Source organism: Chionomys nivalis, chromosome 9 (genome assembly GCF_950005125.1).
Source record: "Chionomys nivalis chromosome 9, mChiNiv1.1, whole genome shotgun sequence".
Classification (NCBI taxonomy): domain Eukaryota; kingdom Metazoa; phylum Chordata; class Mammalia; order Rodentia; family Cricetidae; genus Chionomys; species Chionomys nivalis.
The window spans coordinates 22,772,002-22,795,700 of record NC_080094.1 but is presented as its reverse complement, the minus strand read 5'-3'; the positions used below and the strand labels follow the sequence as shown (position 1 = coordinate 22,795,700).

General features: G+C 43.0%; 1 protein-coding gene across 1 annotated transcript in view; it reads right to left on the bottom strand.

The window, feature by feature from the left end:
* Nucleotides 1-23,699, bottom strand: part of Pigu (phosphatidylinositol glycan anchor biosynthesis class U) — an 82,938-nt gene that overhangs the window by 41,537 nt on the left and 17,702 nt on the right. Inside the window, exons 3-6 of the mRNA XM_057781017.1 lie at nucleotides 22,152-22,211; nucleotides 21,060-21,122; nucleotides 14,640-14,749; nucleotides 11,392-11,492 (exon numbers count right to left, since the gene is read on the bottom strand). Of these exons, the coding sequence (XP_057637000.1) occupies nucleotides 11,392-11,492; nucleotides 14,640-14,749; nucleotides 21,060-21,122; nucleotides 22,152-22,211 (334 nt within the window). The remainder of the gene's footprint in view (nucleotides 1-11,391; nucleotides 11,493-14,639; nucleotides 14,750-21,059; nucleotides 21,123-22,151; nucleotides 22,212-23,699) is intronic.

The window sequence follows — 23,699 nt, the reverse complement described above, 5'->3', positions numbered from 1 at the left end:
CTATAATGTTGCAGGAAGTCAGGAGCTCAAGGACACCTTTGGCTTAGATGAAACCAGCCTGGGCTACATGAGATCCTGTCTCAAAAACAAAAACAAAACAAACAGAAGAAACAGTCTTTTTCCCATTGCTGCCATGTCATGTGGCAGCAGGGGCTCAAGTGCAATTCAAGATTGGACTCCACCCATAACTCATGGGGCTGTAATGGGGCATCCATACTGCTTTACAACAATAAGTACTGAAAACCACTCTCAACCACAATGTCCTACCATGTGGAATTCTCAGACCTGCCAAAGCCTTAGACAAGTGCCAAGCCTATCTTTGTGTGCTTGCTTCCAGTTGTATATGTCAAGTTGGTGGAGACCCTTTGTCCCAAGCACCAAAACACACAAATTTGATGACAGCAAGAGACTAGGGGAATGGTTGGGCCTCTGCAAAGTTAATCAAGAGGGGAACCCCATAAGGAGGTTGGCTGCAGTTGTGTAGTGGTTAAGGACTATGGCAAAGAATCTCTAGCCAATAACATCATTGAAGAGTTTCTCAAATGCAGGAAATGAACAAATAAACCTGGCTCATTAAAAATAACACAAAACCAAACAGACTTCTGAATGTCACATCTTATCAGTCAGATTAAGTTCAAACTCCAAGAGCAAACAAGATCCTCAGTATCTTCGTTTTGTCTCTTCAGATTTCTGGCTCACCCTTGCCTACACATTCCGCCTTCCGCCACAACACGCACCACATAGGCTCTCCCACACAGGCTCTCCCACTCAGGCTCTTCCTCCTGACTGAGCTTGTCCTGTCACTTCAGCAGCATGTGGAACACGAGCAGAGGTAACAAAAGAAGCCACAGCTAACACTGATTTCTCAGTTACTAGGTGACATGCATGTGTAGTGTCTACCTCAAGAATGTGCCAGACTCAAAGAGGCCCTGAGAAAACATCACAACAGACTTGGGAAAGAACTACCTTCAGCTCATTTTCCTGTGACACACTAAATGTCATAAAATCACATATTTTACTCATTCCACCAGTAAAGAAACCAAGGCACAGAAGCAAGTTTACGAAACTTGAGTTGCCCAACTGCCCCAGTCCATACTTTTACTCTTGCTAAGCAGCCTGGTCTGCTGTCTTCTAGCAATGCCAGTTTGCCCTTTCTAACCTATCTGTTTTAAGAATTTCTCAAGGGCAATAAATCTTTCTTAATTTTGAATCTCTTCCACCTTTTGCAGCACACGTGATGAACGCATAACTGGATAAATGAACATCATTCAACAATACACAGGAGATCCTTTTAAAAAGTACATAGCTGGGTGTGATAGCACGCCTTTAATTCCAGCACTCAGGAGCAGAAGCAGGCAGATCTCTGAGTTCGAGGCCAGCCTAGTCTAAAGTGTGAGTTCCAAGACAGCTAGGGCTACACAGAGAAACCCTGGTTCAGGGAGTGAAAAGAAAAAGAAAAAAAAAGACAGACAGAAAGAAAAACAAACACATCAAAGGGGGAAAAAAAACAAACATAAAGAAAAACAAGCACATCAAAGGAAAAAAAAGGAAAAAAGGACAGTCAGAAAGAAAGAAAAACAAGCACATCTTGAGGAAGACCTCCCAGAGCATTAAAGAGGGTAATGTGGCATGCGGAAGGCGTAACACAAACCTACATTAGAATGGATCAGATCATCCAGAGCAGTTGAGGCTCACAATGCCAGGGGCATGGCATGGGGAAGCTTTCTAGAAAAATGATGGCTGACACCTGAATTCTGGGGTAGAAACATGGTGCTACCCTAGCCAGTGGCCTGAGGACAGGCATGGATGGGCACACACACAACCTAAGCAGAAGTAAGAGAACATATGGAGGTACGGAAAGACTTAGGAGGAACTGCTAAGTTGTGCAGAAATCTAAAAGGGGTAAGAAGAATGAAGAAGGCATTGAGTTAGGAAGAAAAGTGATTGGCACAGGGGCAGGGAAGATGAAAAGAAGGAAAAGGTTACTAAATATTTTAGACAAACTGTGCGATAAGCAAACACTGCCAGGGTCTGCGCTGTGTCAAACATGCTGGGTGTCAGGGAGGCCGTGACTCAGTTCATGTCCTCACAGCGCTCCCGGTAAACAATACAAAATATAAGACAGAAGTACAGTGGAAACAGACAAGCCCATGAGGGCTGCACCTGAGTTTGGAACAGTGAGGAGGAGAGACCCAGCATCTAAGGAAAGTAGCATTGGCAAAGCGGGAGGGTGAGGGTAAATGGTGTCCTAAGAACAGGGAGGATGTTAACTAACACAACAAGGCAAATGGGGAGGCTGGAAGGGGGAGCTAGAATGGGCACTGGGGGGAGGGGGTCTATAGAACAGGAAAGGGAAATGGAGGCTGGGGAAATCAAGTTCAACTGATTCTCAGCTAACTAGTGAGTTCAAGGTCAGTCTAGGATACCTAACATTCTGTCTCAAGACGACAAAGCAATAACAAAAAGAAAAACATGTGAACCATGAGGATGAAGACAAATGAAATTTTTCAAAATAATGAGTTTCAGAACCCAGAATGAGAGGCAGAAAGTTACCAGCATCCACAAGAGACACTTCACTCCCTTTTTTTCTTTTGATACAGGGTCTCATATAGCTCAGACTGGCCTTGGGCTTGCGATGCACTTGAGGATGACCTTGAATCTCTAATCTTCCTTTCTCTATTTTCCAAATGCTAAGACTTCAGGCATAGACCACCAACTCTAGTTTATGCATTGTTCTTTTTTTTTTTTTTTTTTTTGGTTTTTCGAGACAGGGTTTCTCTGTGGTTTTGGAGCCTGTCCTGGAACTAGCTCTTGTAGGTAGACCAGGCTGGTCTCGAACTCACAGAGATCCGCCTGCCTCTGCCTCCCGAGTGCTGGGATTAAAGGCGTGCGCCACCACCGCCCGGCTAGTTTATGCATTGTTAAGGATTATATCAGCTAAGCAAGCACCCCACCAAATGTACTACATTCCCGGCCCATTTTTATATTTTTTGTGTAGAGCTAATATACTTTTTTGGTTTTTGATTTTTTTTTTCCCGAGACAGGGTTTCTCTGTAGCTTTGGAGGCTGTCCTGGAACTAGCTCTTGTAGACCTGGCTGGCCTCGAACTCAGAGATCTGCCTGCCTCTGCCTCCTGAGTGCTGGGATTAAAGGCGTGCGCCACCACCACCTGGTTTTGCTAATATATTTGAGTAAAAGTTACAATCTTCCATCTAAAGTCTCAACAAGCAGGCAGAGATCAGAGCATAGGGTTCCACAAATAATGAAAAGTAAATACCTACCAGACTACAACTGAAATAATGGCTAACTAGGGGGAACTGTGCCAAAAAGGATATGAGTTTTACCCCCAAATAAAAAAATTTACTAGTATATTCGAGCACAGCCCATAGAAGCACTAGGTTTCATGAGCAAAACTTCACCTTTGGCCTCGTCACAGAAACATTAGGATACATTAGCTAAGTTGGTATGGGCACTGGTTGCCATATCAGGGAACGGCATTACCCAATCTAACTCTGAATATGTTTTCCAACTCTCTGTATCAGAGTGGGGGCCAAAACAAGCCTCTGCAAGAAGGTGCCACTAGGGACTGCACCTTCATGATGGCCTGGGTGGGTGGCACAACAGCAGGGCAGAGCAGGAAAGAGACAAGGAAAAGCCAGGGGACTGACTCAGCATATGGTGTGGTGACATTCTGTTTGTGTTTTAACAAAGATCAGAATGCAGAGTTAAATCACGAGAAGCCAGGCAGTGGTGGCACACACAAAGTCAGGTGGAGCTCTGCTAGTTCAAGGATACCCTGGGCAGTAAGAAACTGCTCCGTCAAAAGGAGAAACAGAGCTCACACAAAGGTGATCCCAGCACTTGGAATCGCGTGCCTTTAAGCCCAACAGTAGGGAGGTGGGGACGGGAGTGAATGGCTGGGAGTAGACAGGAGCTCAGTGCAGTCTGAGGAAACAGTCAGTTTGAGGCAGTCTGAGGACAGGAGCAGCCCTTTGATCTGAGCACTGATAAGGTAAGAACTCTAGTAGCTGGCTGCTCTGCTCCTCTAATCACCTGATAGCTGAATCCGGTTTTTATTGTTGGGAGCAATTAGAGTTTGTGCTACACCATGGACTTAGCAAGGAATACATAGAGTCAGAGACTGGGTCACAGACAGTGACCTGTCTCAGGACAGACTGCCAGTGGGACAGACTGGATTCTGACAAAAAGAGCTGAGGTCCCATGAGACTATCAGAAAAGAAAATTGCACCAGCAGGCGGAGGAGCAGCTACGGACGAAGCACAGTGCATTTACATCCCCTGGCAGCTGTGCCCTCTCAACAGCGCAGTCTGTGTGAAGGCAGTCCAGCCAAACCAGGGATGATGGAACTCTGAGCACCTGCTCTGTCCCAGACAGGACGTGAGCGTGCCCTGTGCCCTAAAACATAGGCCTTTTAGTCACGACTACCATCCAGTCTTACAGACGAGGAAAAGGGAGGTGACTGGACAGTCTCCCTCCAGACACACTGTATCACCACACCATCTAGATCTCAGCCTCTACCTGAACCGTAATAGACAGAAGTCAGTGCGAGACTGTCTCAAAAGTCAAATAGACACAAGAAAGTGAATTATCCCGTCTTTAGCTTTAGCATTTATGCACTGCAAGTGTGAAGTACAGAAACAAAGGCTGAGGAATGACAAACTGATTTGGTTTTACTCAATATTACAGGCATTACTATTATAGTGGAAGAGTCAACGTGGTTCAGAGAGATGTGGCTAAGACAGAATTCTTCAAATATTTTAATAGATTAGGAACACTGTGATAGTCTCTATTCATAGCGGACAACAGTGGAAAACAAATGTCCACCAACGGAAAGAGCCAGGCTGCAGAACAAATGTGTGAGAAATGGATGGGTGAAGTGAGAAGGCTTACTTCTTCTCTGGTGTGCTTAGATTGCTTTTAGTCCTACAAATGCTTGAACCACTTCTAATTTTTAAAATTAAAATTAAAGGTATAAAGAAAATGACAGGTGTGTTTAATGTCTGTATTACTTTAGAAAGTACACCAGCGCCGGGCGGTGGTGGCGCACGCCTTTAATTCCAGCACTCGGGAGGCAGAGGCAGGCGGATCTCTGTGAGTTCGAGACCAGCCTGGTCTACAAGAGCTAGTTCCAGGACAGGCTCCAAAACCACAGAGAAACCCTGTCTCGAAAAACCAAAAAAAAAAAAAAAAAAAGAAAAAAAAAAAGAAAGTACACCAGCACACACAATTTATGCAGTGCTGGGAATTGGACCCAGGGCTTTGTGCATGCTAGGAAAGTGCTCTACCATGTGAGCTACAACCCCAGCCCTTTGCATTACTTTAGTATAGGCTCTCAAAAGTAGAATAAATAAGCCAGGTATTATAGTGCACGCCTTTAGTACCAGCACTCAGGAAGCAGAGGCAGGCAGATGTCTATGGAGTTCAAGGCCAGCCTGGTCTACATAGTAAGTTCCAGAACAGCCAGAGCTACACAGAAACTCTGTCTCAAGAAAAATAAATAAATAAATAAAAATACAAACATTTTAAGACTATTGATAAATGCCTCCCAGAAGGGTCATACAAACGTGTTAAGTCAACTGGCAATGTTCATAATGGAACATGTTACTATTATTATTATTATTATTATTATTATTATTATTATTATTAATTTTACCTGAGTAGAGGTCTTGTGATGTCCAAGTTAAGCCTTCGGCATTTGAGTTCAAGGGACCCTTCTTGCTCAGCCTTCCAAGTGACTGGGATATGTATCACCATTAGTGCTGAAAATGTCACTTTTGTTTTTAGCACTGATGGTGACACATATCCCAGCTGCTTAGAAGGCTGAACAAGAAGGGCAGTCAGGTGACAGTGGTGCACATCTTACTCCTAGCACTCGAGAGGCAGAGGCAGGTGAATTTCTGTGAGTTTGGGGCCAGCCTGGTCTACAAGGGCTAGTTCCAGGACAGCTAGGATTCTTACACAGAGAAAACCTGTCTCAAAAATAGAAGTGCTTGTTGCAAAATGACCACAACCTTCAGAACAAGAAAATTCAAGTTATACAGTACGAGTATTGTTTTCAGCACTGGAGACTGAAGCTAGGGGCTTTATGCTTGCTATACAAGCACCGAGCTACATCCCTGGCTGTGATATTATAAATAACCCAACAAATTAAACTAAAAGGCCTAAAGAAAAAACATCCTAAGAAATTTAGAAGAAACAATGTCTTACAAAGAGCTAAGTCATTCTTCTGTGCTTCCCTGCAAAAGGTCAGTACACTGGCGCGCACCTTTAATCCCAGCACTAGGGAGGCAGAGGCAGGCGGATCTCTGTGAGTTCGAGACCAGCCTGGTCTACAAGAGCTAGCTCCAGGACAGGCTCCAAAACCACAGAGAAACCCTGTCTCAAAAAAAAAAAAAAGGTCAGTACACTGTACATAAACATTCCATGATACATGATGTCACATGACTACGTCTCTTGATCTTACAAATGATTAAGCAATAGTGTTTGGAAATAAGCATTCTTATGATAGGGATATTTTATAAGAATATAAATTTAGCAAAAACTTTAAGAAATCGTGAGGGCAGTAGCACAATGATTCCCCTGGTTGTAAATGTAAAAAATTAATGCAAATGACAAAGCTAATTGTAGTAGTATTTAATTAGCTAAATATTAGGAAAATACCTAATATTAAATTGATTAAAAATTTTCTAAGCTGGGCATGGTGGTTGAAACATACCTATAATGCCAACACTCGGAATCAAGAGACCCAGGCTGGTCTGGCCTACATCCTGAGTTTGAAGTCTATCTGGGTTACATATCAAAACCTTTTCTCAAAAAGGGGGAGGGGTTGTAGAGATGGCTCAGTGGTTAAGAGAACTTGCTGCCCTTCCAGAAGATCTACGTTCAATTTCCAGCACCCACAGCCATCTCTAACCCCAGCTCCAAGGACCCAACACTCTGATGCATAGCCCCCACATGCATATATACATAATTAAAAATTAAATCTAAAAAAGAATCTACATATATTCATTCACACAATGGAATAGCATTCCAAAAAAAACAGGAAGATTTGGACTGGTCAAAGTGGCACACACCTTTAATCCTAGCATTCAGGAGACAGAGGTAGGTGGTGAGTTTGAGGCCAGCCTGATGAAGAGAGCAAGCTTGAGATCAGGGTTATAAAGTGAGGCTCAGCCTCAAAGAAAAAAACCAACCAAACAAACTCAGACTGGTGAGATGGCTCAGCAGCTACAGCAAATGGCATGGAAGCCTGATTGCATGAGTTCAATCCCCAGGGCACACAGTGGAAGGGAAAATCAAATCCCAAAGTTGTTTTCTTACCTAAACAAGTGTGCTGTGGCATGCATGTACACGCTCACATACACTCAGACACATAATCAACACAATTTTATAAAAACAAAATAAAACCCAGACTACATCTGGATACGATCATCTGAGCACTTAGAAAACTACAAAGAGAGCCGAGTGGTGGTGGTGCACGCCTTTAATCCCAGCACTCGGGAGGCAGAGGCAGGCGGATCTCTGTGAGTTCAAGGCCAGCCTGGTCTACAAGAGCTAGTTCCAGGACAGGAACCAAAAAGCTATGGAGAAACCCTGTCTCAAAAAATCAAAAAAAAAAAAAAAAAAAAAAAAAACTACAAAGAGAGGACTATAAGTTTAAGACCAACCTAGACAGCATGGCAGACTCTCTCTCTCTAAAACAAACTACAGTAATGTGAAGGAGAACAGCTCCCATACAGGCTCATAGTTTTGATTACTTGGTCCCCAGTTGGTAGAACTGATTGAGAAGATTAGGAGGTGTGGCCTTGTTGGGGTAGGTATGTCTCTGGGAGCTGGCTTGGAGGTTTCAAAAGACTCATGCCACTCCCGGTATGTTTCTGCTTCTGTTTGTGGGTTTGGATACGAGTTCTCAGCAGCTGGTCCATGCTGCCATAATCCTGCCATGATGATGATGGACTCTTACCCTCTGGAACTGCAAACCTCAAATAAACCCTTTCTTCTAAGCCGGGCGTGGTGGCGCACGCCTTTAATCCCAGCACTCGGGAGGCAGAGGCAGGCGGATCTCTGTGAGTTCGAGACCAGCCTGGTCTACAGAGCTAGTTCCAGGACAGGCTCCAAAGCCACAGAGAAACCCTGTCTCGAAAAACCAAAAAAAAAAAAAAAAAACAAAAAAACAAAAACCCTTTCTTCTATAAGTTGCCTTGGCCACAATGTTTTGTCACAGCAATAAAAAAGGAACTAATGCAAAAAAAAAAAAACCACAGAAAAATGTTGATATATATATATATATATATATATATATATATATATATATATATAGGACCATGTTACTAGCTGGCTTCAGATCTCTATCCCTCCCTATGTCCAGGCTTTCTGTCAATTTTACAGTACCTTACCATGGTGGACAAGATAGATAGTCACCCCCCCTTTTCTGATTATTTATTTTTGCTTTGCTTTGTTTTGTTTTGGGGTTATGGTCTCACTGTCACTCAAGCTGGCCTAGAAGTCACTATTACAGATAAGGCTGTCGTTTAATTTGTGGCAATCCTCCTGTCTCTGATTCCTGGGTGCTAAAATTACAGGCAATGTAACCACAACTGGCCCATGTATTATATTTTGATCAACGAGATATTAATATATATGATGCAACCAGAAACTTTAAAATGTCATGCCTGGCCCAGAGGTTGGTGTTATATGCCCTTAATCTCAGCACTCAGGAGCATAAGCAGGCAAATTTCTATGAATTAGAGGCCAGCCTAGTCTACAGAGTGAGCTCCAGGATAACTGGAGCTATTACAGAGAAAAACTCTGTCTCCAAACACCAAAAAGAAAGAAAAAATGTCACCTCTTTGCGTTTGATGTCTAGTATGCTTCTCCCATTCCGAGAGGAACAACATGCTTAAATTAGGCCCCTGATGCAGGAGGATGACAGCCATGTAGCAGGGGGCCTATCTAGATTAGTAAACCCAGCTTGCTCCTGAAGGCACAAATGAGTCAGTGAAACTGGTACAGTGACTAGTCATGTCCACACAGAACAGCTGGTCTCAAGCTTATAAGAAAGTGTGACCTGAGTTCATTTTGTGGTTGTTTTAAGTAACTGGGTTTTGGAGTGGTTTGTTAAATAACCTTCTGTTTTGTTTTATATTTTGAGACAGGAAGGGTCTCACTCTGTGGCTCTGTCTGTCCTGGAACTCACTACTAGACCAGTCTGGCCTTGAAGTCACAGAGCTCCACCCACCCCTACTCCTCAATTACCGGGATTAAAGACTGCACCACCATGCCTGGCCGGAATATTTTTGTGGCAATGGTTATTATATATACTATCTAAAAGTTTGAAAGAAAAGTGGGAGAAACTGTAAAATATGGCCCATAATGGAAGAGACTTGTGGTTAAAATAGCAGATTGATCACTTGTTCTGGTCTTCATTTATCCAGAACCCTCTTTTTTTTAAAAAATATTTATTTATTATGGATACAATATTCTGTTTAAATATATGCCTGCAGGCTAGAAGAGGACACCAGACCTCATAACAGATGGCTGTGAGCCACCATGTGGTTGCTGGGAATCGAACTCGGGTCCTTTAGAAGAGCACGCAATGCTCTTAACCGCTGAGCCATCTCTCCAGCCCCCCAGAACCCTCTTTGAAATGACAGTACATAAGTATCAGAATTAAACAACCAAGGCCGGGCGGTGGTGGCGCACGCCTTTAATCCCAGCACTTGGGAGGCAGAGGCAGGCGGATATCTGTGAGTTCGAGACCAGCCTGGTCTACAAGAGCTAGTTCCAGGACAGGCTCCAAAACCACAGAGAAACCCTGTCTCGAAAAACCAAAAAAAAAAAAAAAAAAAAAAAAAAGAATTAAACAACCAAGAACAGATTTTAACAAAAATATTTTCTTAAAGTTTTAACTTTTATTTTTATTTTATATGTACGGATGCTCTGCCTGCACGTATGTCTATGTACCATGTACCATGTGTGAACAGTACTTTTAAAGGCTAGAAGAGAACACTGGATCCCTTAGGACTAGAGTTACAGATGGTTGAGATGTTTGAGATGCCACTTGTATGCTACCCAGGTAGAGCTCTGTGAGTTCAAGGTTATGCTGGTCTACAGAGCAAGTTCCAGGTCAGCCAGGGATACACAGTGAGTCCCTGTCTCAAAACAAACAAGCAAAATGGTTCAATGGGTAAAGGTACTTGTGAAAGTACAATGACCCAAATTCTATCTCAGAATCCAGAAAAAGGTAGGAGAGCTGGGTAATGGTGGCACAAGCCTTTAATCCCAGAATTTGGGAGGCAGAGGCAGGTGAGTCTGAGGCTTGCCTGGCTCAAGGCTACACAGAGAAACTGTCTCCTGTCTCCAAAAAAAAAAAAAGTAGGAGGCGAGAATTAACTACAGAGTTGTCTTCTGCCCTACACACATGTACCATGGCATATGCATCCCCACAAACACACAAAGTATTGCTCCAAAGAAGCTGAACTAACCAGAAGTGATGGCACAAGCCTGTAACACCAGCACTAGGGAGGTGGTGGCAGGAGCTTGTAGTCAAAACAAAACAGCCTGGCTCAAAACAACAAAGGCTGGCCTTAACACTGTACAGTACTGCTCCTACTTAAAGTCAGCTAAACTGAGAGAACATAACAGCTGACCTAGGGTTATGCACGACTGACATTCTCATTATAATTCTTTTGAAACATTTTTAAAAAGACTATGTCAACAGTGATTCTCTGAGTAATAGATATTTTAGGACTTTTATTTCTCGGTTTGGCTCCATTTTCTAAAAGATTATTATTATTATTATTATTATTTTTTGGTTTTTCGAGACAGGGTTTCTCTGTGGCTTTGGAGCCTATCCTGGAACTAGCTCTGTAGACCAGGCTGGTCTCGAACTCACAGAGATCCGCCTGCCTCTGCCTCCCAAGTGCTGGGATTAAAGGCGTGCGCCACCATCGCCCGGCTAAAAGATTATTAATAAAAAATAATCTTTTATTATTTGTGTGTAATTTCTAAAAATATTGTATTTTTTTCTTTCTTTTTGAGTCAAATTCTTGCTATACAACACAGGCTGGCCTTGAATTCCTTATCCTCTTGGCTTAACCTCCCAGCTGTTGGGATTATAGGTATGTGCTGCCATGTGTTGGGATTATAGGTATGTGCTGCCATGTGTTGGGATTATAGGTATGTGCTGCCATGTGTTGGGATTATAGGTATGTGCTGCCATGTGTTGGGATTATAGGCATGTGCTGCCATGTGTTGGGATTATAGGCATGTGCTGCCATGCGCAGTTTATGCTGCTTAAAAGAAAAGAAAAATCTGGAACATAAGTGTAATAAAGTCCTGCCTATTTTGTGCTCTTCTTGGGCGCCTTACCTTTCATTGTGGTCAAAATGAAGAAAGCAATGAGGGTGTTGTTGATAGCGCAGGTAGACTTGGCAACACAAGACAGGATCGTATAGGGGTTCAGGAGGTAGCTGGGGAAAACACACATATTTGTCATTAGTAAACCTGATCAATGGACCAGAGAGTCCTGGTCACCACAGCCATGACGTTCAACTCATTTACAAAAAGGAAGAAACTCCTTTAAAATGAGTTATTGCACATACAAGAGGCTAGCGGGGCTTGTGTCAGTGAGCAAAGGCACTCGACACCACGCTATGGGCACATTCAAAGCCATCACATTTCCATATAATAATAACAAAGATCCTATAAACTAACAAAAACCTTCCAGCTTTTGTTTCATTTTTAGTGGGTTTTTTTTGTGGTTCTATTTTGGTTTGTTAGGGCTTTTTTTGGAGTTTTTGGTTGTTTTTTTGTTTTGTTTGATTTCCAAGACAGGGTTTCTCTGTGTAGCTTTGGTGCCTGTCCTAGAACTAGCTCTTGTAGACTAGGCTGGCCTTGAACTCAGAGATTCACCTGCCTCTGCCTCCCTAGTGCTGGGATTAAAGGCGTGTGCCACTACCACAGGCCAGGCTTTTTGTTTTGTTTTTGAGACAGGGTCTCCACAGCCCAAACCGGCCTTGACCTCTAAGCAGCTGGGAATGACCCTCCAGCTTCCACTTCTGAGTGCTGGGAGGGCAGGTGGACCATCTGGCCCAGGAGCATTATCTTACTTTTGCATACAAGGAAACTGAGATTCAGTTATTAACTTGCCCAAGTTTTCACAAGCTATTAAATATATGCAAAAATCTTCCTAGTTCTAAAGCCAACATTCTCTCTATGGAGCCCTCTTTGTAGTCGGCAGTATCCCCGACACAGACCATGAACAATGTATCCTCTAAATTCTACAAGTTATCTGGCATAGAACTCCACAGGATCTTGACAGACCATTAGGGAAAAGTTAAGCTGGGGTCCTTTCCCCTAAAGTAGGAAGGAATGGAATCAGAAAACGAATCTGAAGTGCTTTGAGTTGGAAAGTCTTACTTAGTCAGTGAGGATTCTTTTTATTTATTTCTGTCCTGATTCTACAAAAGATTTGCATCTGCTAAAATGAGAACAAATAAATAAAATAGTAAAGAAGTAAAACCAGCCATAATTAAGACCAGGGGAAATACAGAAGAAGAAAAGGGAAAGACAGTCAGGAAAACCAAAGAACTAGAGTAGTACAATATCAGTTTCAGACAGACTACAGCTGCACAATAACCAGCCTCAGACAGACTACAGCTGTACAATAACCCGCCTCAGACAGACTACAGCTGTACAATAACCAGCCTCAGACAGACTACAGCTGTACAATAACCAGCTTCAGACAGACTACAGCTGTACAATAACCCGCCTCAGACAGACTACAGCTGCACAATAACCAGCCTCAGACAGACTACAGCTGTACAATAACCCGCCTCAGACAGACTACAGCTGTACAATAACCAGCCTCAGACAGACTACAGCTGTACAATAACCCGCCTCAGACTACAGCTGTACAATAACCCGCCTCAGACTACAGCTGTACAATAACCAGCTTCAGACTACAGCTGTACAATAACCAGCTTCAGACAGACTGCAGCTGTACAATAACCCGCCTCAGACAGACTACAGCTGTACAATAACCCGCCTCAGACTACAGCTGTACAATAACCAGCCTCAGACAGACTGCAGCTGTACAATAACCAGCCTCAGACATGGTTGAGTTTCCTGACAGACAAAGGAAGAAAGGTCAGTTACATAATTCTGATTGACAGGAAGAAACACACCAGTATCTTAGAAAAAGATAATTATTCTCAAATAATGACCTTAAATCTAATTCTACCTCATAGAAACATAAGATTAGTAGTTCTAAAACCAAAAGCCTAGAAACTTTTGGGGTTTGGTGGTTTTTTCTTTTGTTTGTTTTTCCCAGCAGTCAGATAGACATGTTACGCAATCTTTAAAGAACGGCTGCAGCCATTATGAAACTACCCTTAGGGACACAAGAGTCCATAAGGATTCATTATGTTGCTAAACCTTTGGTCCTATTAAAGTAGTTCCCATCAAATTTCTGAAATTTGTAGTTGAGAGCCGATATACCAAAATTATCTCATAGGAAAAAAATTCACAAAACCATTTTAAGTAGTGGGTGACATTGAAAAAGCAGCTGCTTAGACATCTACCTGGAATTCTAAATAGGAAATTCATACACAGGGCAAAGGCTCCTAAAAACCCCATTCCCCACAATAGAATCTAAGATGACCTAAACTGGCTTCAAATTCACTATGTAGGTGAAGCTGATCTTGAACTTCTGATCCTCCTGTCTCCTTCCAAAGTGGTGGGGTTACAGACAAGCACCACCCCGCCCAGTACATCTGGTCCTGGGGACCAAAACCAGGGCTTAGTATGTGCTATGCAAGCCCCCTACCAACCGAGCTCCCTCTACAGCCCCTTGACTTCCGATATGGAATAAAGCTACATAGCACAGATTAGCTTCAAACTAAGCAATCCTTCTACCTTAGACCCCCTGAGGCTGGGATGCCCAGATCCTAATTCTAAAGAATTCTACAAGCACGCTTTTCCGTGAGAAAATGTATGTTTTGTCCCATGTGTGTTCCGAGAAGTTAGCATGTTATTAATATCTGATGTCTACTGGTTGGTTGAATAATCCACTTCACCCATCTCAGAGACACAAAGGGGAATAACCTGAGAGGTTCACACTCCCTGGCATCGATAATTACTCCTACAGAATTCTTAAAGTATCGGCGGGTCTTACTCTTCCAGCTGGGCACCTAGCCCAGACGGGTATTTTACTTCAGTTTTCTAAATTAGAAACAGGGATTGAATCGTACAGGAAATATAGAAGCTGTGGGAAACAACCGCCAGATGAAGACCAGAATTTCATACAATACACCAGTAATGAAGAACTACCACTTTTTAGAAACACTAGTTCCAAGCAGGTTCCAGCCCAGATCGCACTGAGTCAGAAAGCCTTTGTGAAGGGTTTGATTGTGCATGCCCTTGTGTGAGTCTTTGTCTCATCAGAGACAGAGTGGCTCTGTGTCTTTTGCTGGCCAAAACTCCAGTTGTGCAAGAGAACTACAGCAAATACGTGATGACTAAGACCACAAATCTCTAAAACTACAACATGGGAAAGTCTCTTCACATTTTCCTTGCATTTGTTGGCTCTGAGCTCTGAATTGTAAGGGAATACTTACAACAGGGCCACTTTCAGAGGGATGTATCGCATTTCCATAGGGGTCCGGATGAGTTCAGCCACATCTGGGGCATACTGGTCCAGTTCTAGGAGGAGTTTCTGTTTTTTAAACTAGAAGTGGGGGAGGGTGCACAAGACACACAAAACAGATGATTTGCTATTGTTTTAAGATGAAGACAAAAACCTTTGCCCTGGCCACATACCACTGTCTGCCCTACCCTACTTCTCCAGGGCCCTCTCATACTCGCTCCTCCACCCTACCCCCACCGAGTTCTAGCACATGAACAGACAATGCTCCTCATGCTCCCAGAACTCTCCCCTAGTTAGCACCCACACAGCCTGCAGACCTCAGCTCAGTCCTCCCTCCCTTGAAGGACACACAGTCCTTTAGCTGCCTGCTATACTCGCTCACAGCTCTAGGTCTTGCCCTCCTGTATAACTGATGAGGGCCTGGCTCCTCCCTAGAGAGTAAGTTCCACAAGGGTTTGGGGTACTTTATTTGCTCTCTGTGTAGGCCTAAACTAACACTTAGCACAGTGGGCAAACAATGACTGAAGGTATGGCAAAGCCACTTCTTAGTCATTCCGGGAGGTGACATCAATGGTGGCAGGGCTTCAAAGCACTATCAGCAAAACATGTCCAAGCAGTTGCAATGACCTGGATGCATGTTATCTCAGGTTCCCTTCCTCATTCTTCTGTTTCAAAGGTGTGTTTGGTTGGTTTCTTTTATAGCTCCATAAAGGAGGCATGAAATAGAAAGGAGACTGGTGTGGCTGGGGAGCTGGAGTTCAAAGGTAGTCACACAGGTGGAAAGCTCTCTGCTTCCCTTGTGTATCCCAACAAATTCGGGGCTTGGGTTCTAAAAGGGAACCCTCATCACAACAAAGGGCAGATTAGGCCAAGGTCATATTTCACAGGCTAACAGCTGAGGAGAGGGTGGGTGGGAAGTCCCCTCAGCAGCAGTTTTCCAGGATGCTGTGTAGACTAGAGAGATAGAGTCTCAAGGCCTACCAAGACTAAACGTTTGCAGACTATAGCGAAAGGATCCTTTTGACAAATGAAGACTTTTTTCCCCCCAAGACAGGGTTCCTCTGTAGCTTTGGAGCCTGTCCTGGAACTAGCTCTTGTAGACCAGGCTGGCTTCAAACTCACAGAGATCCGCCTGCCTCTGCCTCCCAAGTGCTGGGATTAAAGGTGTGCGCCACTACCGCCTGGCCAAATGGAGACTTTTTAAAAATAATTTTTATTTATTCTTTGATAATTTCAGATATGTATATAATGATAATTTTGATCATAGTCATCTCCCATTGCTCTCTTTTCTACTTCTCACTCCTGCTCTACACTGTTCCATTTTCTTTTATGTTTATGGGTGTTTTGCTGGCATGTGTCTGTGCAACACCTGAGTCCTTGGTGCCCATTAAGACCAGAAGAGGGCTTTGGATCCCCTAGAACTAGAGTTTTGAATAGATGTGAGCTGCCATGTGGGTGCTGGGAATTAAACCTGGGTTCTCTGGAAGATCAATCAGTGCTCTTAACCACTGAGCCATCCACATCTAATTTTTTGTTTTGTTTGTTTGAGACAGGGTTTCTGTTGTGGGAATTCATTCCGCCAATAATCACACATCAGGTTTCTCTATGTAACAATGCTGGCTGTCCTGGAACTCACTCTGTAGACCAGGCTGACCTGGAAATCATAGAGATCTGCCTGCCTCTGCCTCTCGAGTGCTGGAACTAAAGGCGTACGCCACCACCAACCGGCAACCTTTCTATTTTCATGTGTCTGTGTGTCTGTGTGTGTGTGAGAGAGAGACAGAGAGAGAGAGACAGAGACAGAGAGACAAAGAGAGAGACAGAGACAGACCAAGAGACAAAAGACAAAGAGAGAGACCAGTTGTAGGGAGACCAGGTAGAGACAGAGAGACAAAGACCAATTGAGTTTAATTAGGGTTGCTTGCATGAGCACGGGAAGGAGGCATTATATACTGGAGCACAGACAACTTACTTCAGTAACACTACTGAAGAGAATGATTCTTCCTCCTTTACAAAGTAGAGCCTTTTAGTAGAGGAATACATGTGCTGACATTCTAAATTAATGGTAGTATGTAGTATGATTCTAGATTTGGTAGCATACGCCTGCAATCTCAGCACCCAGGGGGTTGAGGAAAGGTCATGAGTGAGAGGCTAACCAGGGCTACATAATTAGTTCTAGGACAGTCTGAACTACATATGGAGACTCAGTCTCAAAAAATAACAGGGCCAAGAAGAGCGCTCAGAAAGTAAAGGAGCTTGCTATCAAGCCAAATGACCTGAGTTCAATTCCTGAGATCAACACAGTGGAAGAAGAGAACCAATCCCTGCAAGTTTTACTCTACATGTGTGTACCATAGCACATGTACACACATAATAAACAAATAATGAAGTAACAAAGGCTTGGAGTGTACCTCAGTAGTAGACTGCCTCACAAGCATAAGGCTCTGGGTTTTATCCTAAACACTGGAAAAAGAAAAAAATAAAGAGTAGTATATGATGTGATATTAGCACTAAGAGCGGCTACTTTCAGCATTCATATGGGGTGAAACATACCTCTAATCCCAGTACTCAAGGCGCCAAATCAGTGGCCAGGTGGTGGTGGTTCACATCTTTAATCCCATCACTCGGGGAGGCAGAGACAGGTGAGTCTCTGGGTTTGACGTCAGGCCAGTTTGGTTTAAAGAACAAGTTCCAGGACAGCCAAGGCTACACAGAGAAACCCTGTTCCGGCAAGTGGGGGGAAAGAGGCTGAATCAAGAGAATCACAAATTCTAGGTCCATTTGAGTGAGTTATGCACCAAGACCCTGTCCAAAGCATACAAACAAAAAGGCTGGGAATATAGTTCAATCATAGAGCACTGGTACTGAGTTTGATTTCCAGCACTACAAAAACAAAAGGAGGGCTGGAGAGATGGCTCAGCGGGTTAAGAGCATTGCCTGTTCTTCCAAAGGTCCTGAGTTCAATTCCCAGCAACCACATGGTGGCTCACAACCATCTGTAAAGAGGTCTGGCGCCCTCTTCTGGCCTTCAGGCATACACGCAGAAAGAATATTATATACATAATAAATATTTTTTTAAAAAAAGGAAAATATATTAATAAATAAATAGCTGGCATTCAAAATGAGTTCATTTGTGACATAGTGTAACTAAAATTCACTCTAAGAGTTAATGTCATAATAATCTGAACTTTAGAAATAGGGAAACAAAAATATTTTAAATTTTAATTCAGTCTTGGGGATAAGAGAACCTTGGGTACACTAAGAAATAGCACAGTGAGCTGGGCACAGTGGCACGCGCCTACACCCCTAGCACTTGGGAGTGACAGGACCATTAGAAGTTCAAGGTCACCCTGGACTACTATGCGCGAAACCCTGTCTCAAAATACAAGAAAAAAAAAACCACATACGCATGCATGCACACACAAGTGGCTGGACAGATGGCTCAGTCATTAAGGTAAAAACACCTGCAGAGGACTTGGGTTCCATTCTCAGCATATACATGGTAACTCTCAACTCTCTGTAACTCCAGCTCCAGGGTATCTGACACCCTCTTATGGCCTCTGCCAGCACCAAGCACATATATGGTACATATACAAACACACAGACAAAAACTAATACATATTAACAAAAACAAACAAAAAAACTACATGAGGTCATTTAGTTCTCTCTCCCTGTTTTTATTCCTTTGTTATTGTTGTTTGAGACAGGGTTTACAAATCCCAAGCTGGCCTCAAATCTTCTGTGTAGTCTCAGGATCGACCAGGCATGAGACAGCACACCTTTCTTAATTTTAAAACACAAAAGAAAAAAAAAATCCTGTTTACACATAAACTCAGAAACACACAATCTATCTTTTCTGTTTTTTTTTTTTTTTTTTTTTTTTTTGGTTTTTCGAGACAGGGTTTCTCTGTAGCTTTGGAACCTTTCCTGGAACCAGCTCTGTAGACCAGGCTGGTCTCGAACTCACAGAGATCCACCTGCCTCTGCCTCCCGAGTGCTGGGATTAAAGGCGTGCGCCACCACCGCCCGGCCTGTTTGTTTATTTTTCAAGACAGGGTTTCACTATGAAATCACGGAGATCTGCCTTTGCTAGGAATTATCTGTGGAATCATCAGCTCATGAATCTTTTGCCCAGTTATCTCATCTGTGGTCCTCAAGGGAACTGTTGGAATAGTTAACTCCCCTAAAGCTTATAGATCATGCTTCACTAGTATGATATAAACTCCTCAGCCTTAGCAAGCTAAGCCTGTAATGCTGAAATATAGGTCTTAGGGCCAGTGAGATGGCAGAGCAGGTAAGGGTGTATGCCACCAAGCCTGACATCCTGCGTTCACTTCCCTGGCACCCACGTCGTAGATGAAGAGAACTGACTCCCACAGGAGTCCTCTGACCTCTACACATTTGCTATGGCATATATATCAACTCGCCAGCCCCAACACACAAATAGATGTAATAAAAACTTAAATGTAGTTCTTAAGAACACACATAAATGTAATAAAACATTTTAAATTGAATTTTTAATCCCTTAGGGGAAGAGTCAGACAGCTGTGGACCCTCTAAAATATTACACACACATATACATGGTTTTTTACACCATTTCAAGAGTTCACTATATCCCAAAACCTACAAATGGGATCAAATTACAAGGTCATAGTCCAGACATTTTTTTAAAACTCTATGAGGTCAGCCAGGCAGTGGTGGCGCACGCCTTTAATCCCAGCACTCGGGAGGCAGAGGCAGGTGGATCTCTGTGAGTTCAAGACCAGCCTGGTCTACAAGAGCTAGTTCCAGGACAGGCTCCAAAACCACAGAGAAACCTTGTCTCGAAAAACCAAAAAAAAAAAAAAAAAAAAAAAAACTCTATGAGGTCTAAAAGTCTAGAATTCAACAACTTTATTTTTTTTATTTTTTTTTACCCACCACAGTGCAACAGAAAGGCCAACTGCTGTTTCTGGGTCTATTAGTTGGTAACAGAAGGTACTAAGATGCACCCTCCTCCTACCCTGACCTAACTCAGTGGCTCCCAGCCACACAAAGAGGATGGTAGCTGACTTTTGTTTTCATAACTATGTACATAGTACACATGGTTTATCTGTTAATCCTCCCAGAGGCCTAAAGAGGAGAATGATCCCAAGATGCAATTCTCCTTAGCTATTACATAATTAAGAATAAACTTTATTTATTTATTTATTATGTATACAATATTCTGTTTACAGGCCAGAAGAGGGCACCAGACCTCATTACAGATGGTTGTGAGCCACCATGTGGTTGCTGGGATTTGAACTCAGGACCTTTGGAAGAACAGACAATGCTCTTAACCACTGAGCCATCTCTCCAGCCCAAGAATAAACTTTAAAAAAAAAAAATAAACTTTACACTGGCTGTTGGTGGCACACACCTTTAATCTCAGCACTTGGGAGGCAAAGGCAGGCAGATCTGAGTTTGAGGCCAGCCTGTCTACACGGTAAGTTCCAGGACAGCCAGGGCTATGCAGAGAAATTCTGGCTTGAAAAAAACAAAGACAAGTAAACAAGCTACACACACACCAAAAATAATAAACTTTACATAAATACTTCTTTAGATTTGCTTGTCTGTATGCAGGAACTCACATGAGCCGTGGAGTGCTGACGGCCGTCAGAAGACAACTGCTAGAGCCAGCCCTCTTCGGCCACCATGAGGTTCCAGGGATTGGCAGCAAGCATGTTTACTGACCAAGCAATCTTGCCAACCCAATATGCCAAATTTTCTAATTAAGATTGGTCTTTTAGGTCTGGGGGTGTGGGATGCAGCTCAGTATGGTTCTTGCCTGGCATTTTCCAAGGCCCTGGGCTCAATCTCCAACCTCCAAATTCCTCTCTGAAGGAAAACAGATTTATCAACACTGGGAATCCAATTCTACTTCAAGAAGCCTCAAATAGTGAGATAAAGACTATATTCATTTTTCCTTTGAAAAAATAAACTAGCAAAAGGGAAAGCCTTTACATTTTTATTTTTGATAGTATGTCATTATGCCCAGGCTGGCCACAAACTAGTGTGGACTAGAGAATGACCCTGTACTCCTCATACAGCCTGACCTCCCAAGTGCCAGGATCTTAGATGTGAGCTAATACAGCCACGCCCTTTCCTATTTATTTATTTTATATTTTATTTGAGGTGTGTGTGTGTGGTGCACATGTCAGAGGATAACGTTCAGGAATCATTTCTCCTCGTCCACTATGTTGGCCCAGGTCATCAGGCTTGCTGGGAAGTACCTTTATCCATGAGCCATCTCACCAGCCCCACTTAACTATTTTAAAATAGTTGGATCTTTAAGTACATGACTTTTGATCCATTGCCATAATAAGTACATTACCAAATCCCACCAGCTTTGTCCTACCCACTAATGACTTACCACAACTTTATTGAAGTCCTGAATTGCAAAATACAGGGCAATAGCAGTGAGGGCATCTGTTATCTGTCAAGAGAAAGAGAAGTAACAGAAAGTACAGGAGTAATACAAAGTACAGTTGGTACAGGGAACTGGAATGCTGCCAGGCCTGAAGAGCTCTGGGATAGTACTGGGTTGACCGTCCAGCACCAAACTCACATGTGGCCAAAGCCTACTAAGGGAGGTATGACAGAAAACCCCTTTATTATGATCCATTCCATCTGGAAGCCTATATCTCTTAGACCAGCAAGTTAAATGAAAATAAGCCAGGCATTGTGGCTGGAGAACTCCCATGAGTTCAAAATCAGCCTAGGTCACACAGTGAGACCTTGTTTCAAAAATATGAAACAAACAAAGATACACACACACACACATAAGGGGGAACAATATCCACTGACCTATAGGCTTCAGGTATGTCTAGCACCTCATACATGGTAAGCCCTCAGCAAAGAGTAGCCATTATAATTAAAGAAGACTTCAGGGTGTCTTATGCTATCCTGACCTAGATTTCCAACTCTGTTGACAAATGTTTCAGGCTGCTCTGTTCCTGTCATCTCAATCTTCAATCCTTGTCTTTGAGAGCCTCTTCAGCTCCCCTCAGAATCTCTTGGCAGAATGCTTAGGAAACTCAGGTTGCCCTCCAAACTGGCACAGTTAACGTCAACCACAGAATCTTGGGGTTAGAAAATTGAAGACTACATAGTCCAGAGACCAAAAAATAAGAAAGTAGAACTGGTCACCAGTTCCCGCCTGCTCCTTATACTCTATAATACCATCCCAAAGCCAGGCTCCAAGCTAAAGACATTGTCTTGGCTTTTATTTTCTCAGAAATTCTGGTTTTCTGTTTTTTCCTTTCCTTTTCTTTCTTATACTCAGGGTCTCACAGTGCAGCCCTGGCTGGCCTGGAACCTGCTATGTAGACCAGGCTGGCCTCAAATTCACAAAGTTCCACTTCCCTCTGCCTCCTACATGCTACCCAGCTCCTTATTTTCTTAAAAACAAACTGTAAAATTAAAAATATACACATATATTTATTTTCTCTGGAAAGATACTTACCATAAATACCAATTCTGCATAGTCAATTAGGAAATGAAAGAGGTATATTATTAATGGAGTCTGTGGGAGAAAAACAAAGAGGAAAAAATTAAGTCAAATCTTGATATAAATGATTAGTTTCCAGATTGGGAATGGGAAAAAACTTATTCCGCTAAGAAATCTGATCCTTCCTGCAACAGCTACCCGGTACTAACTAAACAACTCAGTATCCTGAATCACAGGGCATCACTGAAACGATCAGTTGAACACAGTGGAGGAAAAAACAAAACGTGAGGTTAGCTAGCTGTCTGCTTGGCATGCTTGGCTTGGGGGTTCCTACCTGCAGTAGATACTCAAGAGGCTGAAATGAGAAAGTAAATTGAACCTAGGAATTCAGGGCCAGACTGGGCACTTCAATTTACTTTATTTGAAAAAATAAATAGGGGCTGATGATGTAGCTCAGTTTGTAGGATGTTTGCTTAGGATGCATGAATTTCTGGGGCTGGTCTCCAGAACTCCCAAAAACCCAGGGGGGTGTTTATAATCCCAGGACTTGAAGTGCAAAGGAAAGGAGGGTAGAAGTTCAAAGTCATCTTGGCTACAGCAAGTCCCATGCTAGTCAGGCTATGTGAGATCCTGCCTCAAAAAAAAAAAAGTAAATGAAAAGATAAAACGGGGGTGGGGGTGGGGGGTGGGAACGCCTCACAGAGGACCAAGACTGTTGAATGAACAAATGAGGAATTTTGCCTTTCTTTATTCTTTTTGTTCGTTTGTTTGCTTGTTTGTTTGTTTGAGACGGGTTACTCTGTAGCTGTCCTAGAACTCACTTTGTAGACCAGGCTAGCCTCAAATTCACGGAGATTCTTCTGTCTCTGCCTCACAAATGCTGGGATTAAAGGCGTGTGCCACCACCACCTGGCTCCTTTATTCTCTGATAAAATTGTATAAAAATGTTAATTCTTTCTCAGAGGCCCAGGAAGAAACCCACGTGGTGATGCTTGCTGTAACTCCAGCACTTAAGCTGATGTACAATGGAAAGTTCAAGACCAATACTGCAGAATACTCACGGGGAAAAAGGTTTTGAGAAAATTCACCCACTGTGAAAAACTAATCTTGGCCTGAAGTTTTTTCCTTTTTTTTTTTTTTTTTTTTTGTTTGTTTGTTTGGTTTTTTGAACTTCGAGACAGGGTTTCTCTGTAGTTGTTGGTGCCTGTCCTGGAACTAGCTCTTGTAGACCAGGCTGGCCTCGAACTCACAGAGATCCTCCTGCCTCTGCCTCCCGAGTGCTGGGATTAAAGGTGTGCGCCACCACCGCCCTGTGAGAAAGGAAGTCCAGAATTTGATTTTAGTATGGTGGCTCAGAACTATCTATTCCCATCACCTCCTAACTACATGTAAAAATATGCTTTATAACACTATAATGGGCTAAGGATGTAGGTGAACAATAGAACACTTGCCTGCATGCACAAAGCCCTAAGTGGAAACTCTATTACCAACCCCAAAAAAAGCTACAGATATACTCTGAGCCAGGAATAGTGACTCACATCTATAATCACAGTACTTGAGAAG